The sequence below is a fragment of the Carex rostrata genome, chromosome 28, assembly GCF_964058835.1.
Source record: "Carex rostrata chromosome 28, lpCarRost1.2, whole genome shotgun sequence".
In the NCBI taxonomy this organism is placed as follows: Eukaryota; Viridiplantae; Streptophyta; class Magnoliopsida; order Poales; family Cyperaceae; genus Carex; species Carex rostrata.
The window spans coordinates 6,904,024-6,913,690 of record NC_135945.1 but is presented as its reverse complement, the minus strand read 5'-3'; the positions used below and the strand labels follow the sequence as shown (position 1 = coordinate 6,913,690).

The window sequence follows — 9,667 nt, the reverse complement described above, 5'->3', positions numbered from 1 at the left end:
TCACTACTCTCGGATTCCATAATTTTTTAATCAAGTGAATTTCTAATTGTCTAAAAAAAATAATTTTTTTCATAAAAACATAAAATTTGAGCACCAAGTATATTTTTATATAATAATAATAATAATAATAATAATAATAATAATAATAATAATAATAATAATAATAATAATAATGTTGGACAATTCAGATTAATTATTTAAACTTTAAAAACACACACACACAGGAGGGATCCACTTACAACATTTGAAAGTTACAACTTCTTACTACAATTCGATTTCGTAATTTTCAAAATCTAAACAGTCGATTCAAATATTTTAACATGTTATTTATATTTAAATTTGGTTGGAGATCAAATTTTACATTTTTTTTTTAAATTTTTTACTATTTATTAAGTATTTTATAAAACTGATGTTTGATCTATAATTGTCTAAAAATAACACTTTAATTGTTAGAATAAAAAATAACAATGAAAAGTCAGACACAGTAGGTCAATTATGCTCGGTATCATTTCCTATTTACATTCAAATGATTTATAAAGCTTCCAACAGCATCTTCTACATGTTTGGTGTTTTACATGTCGGTAATAATTAATAATAACAAAAGGAACATAAAGAATTTGACACGTAGCATGTAGTAAACGCGCGAGTCTTCTTCGTACAAAAATTAATGTGTAGTCAAGGAAATGCCCCGACTTCTAAAGAGATTCTTTGTACAAAAAATAATTTAGTGTAGGTGCCTTTTCAAATTAAGTCAAAATATTCCCTTTCTACAAAATTAAGTCAAAATAAGCCCCTTTCAAATTCTTTGATAAAGTAACCCTGTGGAACCCAATAATATAAATTTTTTCCTTCCCTTAATTTTACACCCATTCATTTTCTTTGTTGATTGGATTTTTTTGGACAAGGTGGTAGCTTAATTCATCATTTTTAAGTAAACACATTGATGTTCTATAGTCATCATTTTAAAATTAATTTAAGCCTATGATTCTTTCTTATTATCAAAAGTTATTTCTTTTTACTTCTTTATAGACTGAAGCATATGAATTTTATTTTATGACATATATGTGCAAACTTATCACATATTATACATACAAAAATAGTTGAAAAAAAATATTATGAAAAGTTCACTTTTATTTTTAATGAAAATTTTAACAAAACGATGTCTATTAATTATATCCATGGTACTTAAATTTTATGATATGAATTTTGCAAGAGAGATCATAGAATAACAATAAATATAGTTTGACCCCCCCCCCCTTTCTTTTATAAAGTTTTAGCTCTGTTCTTGGTTACGAAATATGACAAATATATTGAGATAACACATGCATCTGATTTCATAACAGAGTTTGATCTACTACCAGTGTTAATGTGAAGCAATATGTGAATGAAGATTAACAAAATTCCAATTGAGTTCCAAACTTTTTTTATTTTAAAAAGTTGGCAGCAGCTGCCAGTGTGATTATATTAAATTTAAAATGTCATTGCAGTACACACAAAGTAATCTAGGTTGCTACTCCAAACTTGAACATTAAGTAAAAATTACAACAAATTAACTACAGAATCTAGCAACCTTCAATCATCCAGCTAACACTAGCGTACCATCATCAGTGCAGAGTTGTACGAGTGGCAGTGAAGCACACTATTTTTGTCAAATAAATTAAAACAAATCAAATCAAATATGAAACAAAGTTAAAAGAGTGAGTCTATGGTACTATGCATATTACGATTTGGCACCGTGCTACGGCTCTATATTTGAGTTTTCAAATCCTAACGGTCGATCCTAACCGTTCATCTTGTTCTCCATATTAATATGTGTTTGGAGACCAAATTTTACATTTTTTGAAATTTTTTTACTATTTTTTTAAATTTATTGAAAATCACTGTTTTTGGATGGTCCAGAATTTTCAGATCAAGTGATTTTCTAAATATCTAAAAAAATAGTAAATTTTTTAAAAAAAAATATAAAATTTGGTCTCCAAACACATATTAATATGGAGAACAAGATGAACGGTTAGGATCGACCGTTAGGATTTGATTATCAGTCATTCATCATTCGATCAGAAAGTGAAAAGGCAGAGAGCATAGATGGGTGTTAGAGGGGCGCCAGCTGTGTACGTAGAACTAGTGGGGGCGGAGAGCATAGATGGATGGAGTCGAACTGGAGGGAGGGAGAGAGAGGAGGCAGAGAAGGATCGATGTTCTTAGCTTAGAAATTAAGTAAGAGAGGAAAGGAATCATAATATTACAGGTGAAGATAGAATAAAGAGTATTTTGACTGACTTTTTATCAAAGGAGGTCATTTTGTTAAAATTTTCTATGACCAGTGTAGTACAACCTCTGATGTCTCACCAATATATTACAGGTGAAGGTAAAATAAACAGCATCCTCCATTCGTTATAGAAACTAAATAGTTCAAGTGAGCAGTGTACCAACCAGGCGACACTGAAGTGTGAACTAATAGAAACAGACTGCCATCGATCTCTTTCACCTCAAGCGCGCGCAAACAAGTTTTTACTCCTCTGTTCCATTTCAGGTACTTGCCTTGCTTGCTACGTGTAAATTCCAAGGGAAATAAGGGGTACTTATGCACTAATCAGCAATAGTGAAGTAAAGCGACTATTTTACTTCACGCTCATATTTTGCGATTTTAAAGTTCAAAACGTCGATCCGAACCGTTCATCTTGTTCTCCATATTGAAATGTGCTTGGAGACCAAATTTTACATTTTTTGGAATTTTTTTACTGTTTATTAAGTAATTTTGAAAGTCGCTGATCTGATGGTCCAGAAAATTTTACTGTTTTTTACTGTTCACAGCAAAACAGCAATTTTAAAAAATGCTTAATAAATAGTAAAAAAATTCCAAAAAATGTAAAATTTGGTCTCCAAGCACATTTCAATATGGATTAGATATCTAACGGTTCGGATCGATCGTTTGAACTTTCAAAATGAAAATACGGCGTGAAGTAGAAACGCATTTTATTTCGCAACTCACCGTAGCTCATCTCTCTCTCTCTCTCTCTATATATATATATAGGCAGCGACTAATTTGCTGCCGGCAGCATTTCTGCCCAAGGTGCTGCCGGACTTTTTTTTATTTTGTGATGTCCAAACAACAAATCCAAACCATTAGATGTTTAATCTATATTATAATTCACTTGGAGACCAAATTATAAATTTTTTGAAATTTTTTTTTACTATTTATTAAGATGGTTTGAAAACCGTTGTTTTCAATGCTACAGAAATTTACTGAAAACAGCAGTTTTCAAACCAGCTTAATAAATAGTAAAAAAATTCTAAAAAATGTAAAATTTGGTCTCCAAGTAGATTATAATATAGATTAAACATCTAACTGTTTGGATTTGTTGTTTGGACATCACACAGCTAAATATAGCCCCGGCAGTACTTGGCTGAACTGCTGCCAGCAACAATTTCGCCGGACTCTATAATAATAATAATAATAATAATAATAATAATAATAATAATAATAATAATAATTTATTAAAAATAACTCATTAAACTTATCAAATAAACTTAATTTAAATTAATTTCACCATTATAATATGACACTATGTTTATTTGCAGAGCACTTTACATGTGTAAGTAACACATTTATTTAATTAAAAAATATATTAAATTTTTTTTTCTAATTACTAATAACATATTATTGAAATAAATGAAACATTCCAACATAAAATCACTAAATTTAGTTTATGATAACAACTTAGTTTCATAAACAAATAGTTTTATAAATGAATATGTCATACTAATTAAAAAAATTATATCAGTAATTAGTAAGAAAAATATATGATATATAAATAACATAAGAATTAATCAATTTTAAAGTAAGTAAGAAGAAAAAACATATATAAAAAAATATTAAATGTATGTCCAAGCACAAATAAAAATACAATACATGATTTATAAAATTTATTATCACACATTATCACAAAAAAAAATGTCAATGTGAAAAATAAATATTCACTGGAATAAATTGGAATAAACAAGAATAAACGGACGAATAAACGAGAATAAACGAGAATAAACCGCTGATTAATCGTTTTCATCCGCAAATAGACATCCGTTAAGTGTATTTGTAACGGTTTGACCGCCGTTAACGATTAAACGGCCATTAAGATTCTTTTTTACAACACTGGTATGAACTAGGAAGAATATTTTTTCATAAAATGGGCTGTTCAACTTAAATATTCTGAAGTTTCATTTTTTTTTCACTTCATTACTACTTAAACAATATGATTCTCATAGTTTAACAAAAAGGAACTTTTATATCACTGGGCTTATTGGCAAAATTCAAAGTAATTACTTATTATTTTCTGGTTTTGTCATATGTAACAATAAGTAATGTAATTATAATGTACAGGTTAGCATTTAAAAATAATGATTTTTTATGAGGACAATATATATATCATATATGGTTCTGACAGGTAATTGTGAAGCTTTCAAACTAGTTGTGCAGGAGCAAATTTTCGTTTTTGTATTTTATTTTTTCAACTTAAGTTGATATTAGTTTGTTACTTGAAAATTTGTAGGATTTAATGGCCCCCTCTCTACTCTGGCAAATTTCTGTACTGTTTTCTTTCTACATTACATCTTCTCTCTCTTTAAACTCAGAAGGCCAAGCACTCCTTTCTCTCTCTAAAAACCTCACCTTACCACCTTCAATAGCCACAACATGGAAAGCTGACGACTTGACTCCATGCAACTGGAGCGGTATCCAATGTAATAAGCACAAATTTGTGATTTCTCTAAACCTCTCTAAAAATGGCATTTCTGGTACACTTGGCCCCCAGATTGGTACGCTAAAATACCTCCAAACCATAGACATGCAGAACAACAACCTATCAGGCGCAATCCCTTTTGAATTGGCCAATTGCACTCAGCTAGAATATCTGTGCCTCTCGATCAATTCCCTTTCAGGAGAAATTCCTGATTTGTTTTCTAACATGAAGAAGCTTAGGTTTGTTTACCTTCTTCACAATTTTCTGAGTGGAAATATACCCAAGTCCTTATTTCAGTGCATTTTCCTTGATACAATAGACCTTAATTATAATAAATTAACTGGGCAAATCGATCCTGCAATTGGGAGCTTGACCAATTTGAGATTTCTCTCGCTCGGGGACAACTTTCTATGGGGCATTTTACCGGATTCAATCGGTAATTGTACAAAGTTAGAAGATCTCTACTTGTACAATAACAGCTTTAGTGGGCATCTCCCAAAAAGTCTAGATAATATCAAAGGATTGAGGCAAATGGATATAAATACTAATCATTTTGGTGGTGAGATTTTGTTTGATTTTAATGAGTGCCAATTGGAAAGTTTGGTGTTATCCTTCAACCAATTTTATGGCAAGATCCCTCCATGGTTGGGTAATTGTACCAGTCTGACAATTTTGGCAATTTATCATAATGCCCTCTCTGGTGAAATACCAGCCTCTCTAGGGTTATTATCCAATGTCTCTTATCTTTTTTTACATCAGAACAATTTATCAGGTCGTATTCCACCTGAAATTGGTAACTGTATTTCTCTGCACAGGCTTGCATTGTCTGGAAATCAACTTGAGGGTCCAGTTCCCACAGAATTGGGAAAGCTAGTTAATTTACAAAGGATTTATCTGTTTACAAATCAGTTATCCGGGGAGTTTCCACCTGAAATTGGTAACTGTATTTCTCTGAACTGGCTTGATTTGTCTGAAAATCAACTTGAGGGTCCAGTTCCCAGAGAATTGGGAAAGCTAGTTAATTTACAAAGGATTTATCTATATACAAATCAGTTAACCGGGGAGTTTCCACTTGAAATTTGGAAAATTCAAAGTCTTCAAGAGGTATTTATCAACGGGAATAAGTTCACTGGTAATATCCCATTGGAAATTGCTGAGCTCGAGAATTTGAAACAAATTTCCCTGGCGGACAATCAATTTACAGGGGTGATACCGCAAAATTTGGGGATGAAGAGCAATTTATTCTTAGTTGATTTAACTAACAATACATTTGTCGGAGAAATCCCAACAAACATTTGTTTTGGTCAAAATTTGTCGATTTTGGATTTGGGTTTCAATTTCCTCAATGGAAGCATACCTTCAAATGTGGGGAATTGTTCAAGTTTGGTGAGGCTAATACTCCAAAACAACAAACTAACTGGTTCAATACCTGAGTTTGCAAATGAGCTGAAATTGAGTCACATGGATTCAAGTTTTAACAGTTTGAGTGGTTCAATACCTTCCAGTATCGGAAAATGTACTAATTTAAGCATGATAAATTTGTCTGGTAATAATCTCTCTGGTCTGATTCCACCGGATATTAAATATTTAGTAAATTTGGGAGGTCTAAATATTTCGAACAATGGCTTCTTTGGCTCCCTACCCGGTCAAATTTCTAACTGTACCAAGCTGTATATTCTTGATTTGAGCTTCAATTCGCTTAATGGATCGATCCCACCAGGTCTAAATAACCTAAAACTCCTCTCCCAACTGGTATTACATGAGAACGGCTTCACTGGAGAGGCACCTGACCTCTCCCAACTGGAGAGGCTAATCAAGCTCCAACTCGGTGGAAATCGTCTTCAAGGGAATGTACCGTCATCACTGGGGAAACTAACTAGTCTGGATATTGCCCTCAATCTTAGCAGTAACAGGTTAACGGGTCCCATACCACTTGAATTAGGGAACTTAGTTCGTTTACAAACTTTGGATCTATCTCGCAACAATCTCTCTGGAGCCCTGGCCCCACTTGTCAACCTCATCTCTTTGCAAGAACTAAATGTTTCAAATAACCTTTTCATGGGATCGGTACCAAATAACTTTCTGAAATTTCTCAAATCCTCACCCAGTTCATTTTATGGGAACCCTGGACTCTGTGTAACTTGTCTTTCTGATGACTCCACATGTGTTCAACCCAACACCCTTAGATCATGTAACTCATCTAATAATAAAAAATCAAATCACAAGCTTTTTATTGTGATTATAATTCTCAGTTCGTTTTTCTACTGTGCATTGGTTATGCTTTTACTTTGGTACCTCTTATGCATGTGTAAAACTGTGAAAACTAAGGGGCCAATGACGGAACCGTCATTATATGAGGGATCTTCTTACCCATTCAATGAAGTGATGGAGGTGACCGAAAACTTGAACGAGAAATATTCAATCGGTGGAGGGGCCCACGGGACAGTATACAAGGCCGATCTTGGTTCTGGTAATGTATATGCTGTGAAAAAAATCATGTTCACACGGAAACAAACTGTGGATACTAGCATGATTAGTGAAATAAAGACTGTCGGTAAAATCAAGCACCGTAACTTGGTCAAACTAGTTAATTTCTGGATTAGAAATGATTATGGTTTGATCTTGTATGAGTACATGGAGAATGGGAGTTTACATGATGTGCTACACGAGGTCGTACCAGCACAGAGGCTGGAGTGGAGAGTAAGGTACCAGATTGCCCTTGGTACGGCCCACGGGTTGGAGTATTTGCACAATGATTGTGACCCGTTGATAGTTCATAGAGATATTAAACCAAAGAATATATTGTTGGATAGAGATTGGGAACCGCATATATCTGATTTTGGGATTGCAAAGCTGATTGAACAGTCGTCAGTTTCACTTTCACCGCCTTCAACAGCAGTTGTGGGGACTATCGGGTACATGGCTCCAGGTTAGTTTTCAAAGAATTATGTTTTTTTTTTGTTGTAAAAATTAAAATTATATTTCCCTATATGGCATTAAGTACAAATCAATTGAGTCAAACTTGCTCAATTAGGGGTTTGATCTGTTGGAATTGAGTCGATAAGTGCTTAATTCGGTTAATTTCGGTTAATTTGTTAAATTGGTGGAGCTGGTAACATCTGTACCAGTAAGGCCAATATATTTAGTGAAACAAATTTTAAATTGATTATTTTTCCTTGGTATTTTACCATAGTATTTGTGTTGCATATTGAACTATTGCCAGCCTATACAAACTGTCAATTATTGGTGATAGGCCCATGTAAACAAGGCCTTAGAAGAATGGATTTGGGTCATGAATAACCCGGTCTCGGATCCCGGAATGGACTAGGCCGGGACTAAGAATAAGACTCTCATCCCCAGTCAAGCCTGCTCGGCGTAACCAAGGCCCGAGACCTATCCAGGGCAACCCCAAACGAAGCAAGACGAGCCCAAAACTGACCCACTCGGAAGACCTCTTCGGCTGGCTCATCCTATGAGCGTCCGCAGAGACGCCACGAAGAACGATATGCGGACTCTGACAATTCTGACAACGCGGAACGATTGTCAGAGAATAATCCATATATAAGCCCCAAATCCCGAGGTAGGGGGGGCTGAACTTTTGGACAATTAAAGGTACCAACAGGTTAGAGTACGAGTACCTCCATAATTCCCCTAAGTTACCATCGCGAGGCTCGAACCAAGCTCTGCGGGGTTGGGACGAGTCGAGCCGCCGAAACCACCAAACCCTTACGGTCTCGTTCCCCGGGACTTGATCCGTATCAATTGGTATGACCGAAACCGTATGATTCAGAACCATTGCCAGCCTATACAAACAATCAAATCCTGATTGGTGTGTTTTTACTTTCATTTTTTATACAGCCTGGTTTTGGGATTTTCTTGCTTCAAATTCATTTCCAATTAAGCCCTTCACTTATACACTATTTTAAATTTTTATTATAGAAGCGGCATTTTCAATAAAGAGGAGCACGGAATTGGATGTTTACAGTTATGGGGTGGTCCTGCTTGAACTCCTAACCCGAAAGAAGGCACTTGAACTGTCATCTCCTTCTGACAGCACCGACTTGGTAGGCTGGGTCCATGCAAATTTAGAAAACTTGAACGGTAGTGATCAACTGGAGGCAATCTGTGATCCAGATCTGTTGGACGAGGTTATAGGCTCGGCCGAAATGGAGGAGGTGCATAAAGTGCTTTTACTAGCCGTTAGGTGCACGGCTCGAAAGGCAAGTGAGAGGCCTATTATGAGAGAAGTTGTGAAGGAGCTGACAGATATCAAGTTGAACGCTCCTAATGGTGTTTCCAAAAAAAAAACATGAATCCCTAAAACTTTTGTAAATATGGCATTTGCTTTTTTGTTGTTTTTGTTGTGGTGAGGGCCAGCTTTATTTTTGTAAATAGGCTTTTGTTTTGTTTTGTTTTTTAGGATAATTAGGTGCTATCATGAGATATTAGTGTTTTAAGACTTGGCAAAAGAAAACAGAAAACATCATTATACTACAAATCATTTGCTTTTTTTGAGAAAAAGATGGGAGATCAGAGCCTTCAAATTTTATTAATTGGAATTATTTACTAGATCACTGTATTGTGATCAGTAAAACAAAAAACAGTGCAATAAAAAGCAAAAAAAGAACAAGAAAAAAACATAAACCCAATTACATCAGTTCTATTGTTCTACGCTGGAAACCAATTCCTGAGTTCCTCTAGGATACATCTCACTCCAAATGCTGATCATAAAATTTTGGCCTTGTACATAAAGGACTACACCTACACTATGTTTAGTTCAAAGAAGAAGAAAAATGAACTAATAAATCATGGAGGTCGCTGATTGTATAGAATAAAACTAATAATCAACAAGATAATAAGACACCAACAATGAAGTTGCCAATACCAAATACAATCAAGAGAAGGGCACAAATACACACACACAAGTAAAA

General features: G+C 34.2%; 1 protein-coding gene across 1 annotated transcript; it reads left to right on the top strand.

The window, feature by feature from the left end:
• Positions 1-2,518: 2,518 nt before the first annotated feature.
• LOC144545761 (uncharacterized) lies at positions 2,519-9,263 on the top strand. Its single transcript, XM_078294305.1, has 4 exons — positions 2,519-2,533; positions 4,548-5,514; positions 5,659-7,665; positions 8,676-9,263. The coding sequence occupies exons 2-4, from the start codon at positions 4,554-4,556 to the stop codon at positions 9,047-9,049; spliced, it is 3,342 nt and encodes a 1,113-aa protein (XP_078150431.1). The 5' UTR covers positions 2,519-2,533; positions 4,548-4,553; the 3' UTR covers positions 9,050-9,263.
• Positions 9,264-9,667: the final 404 nt, after the last annotated feature.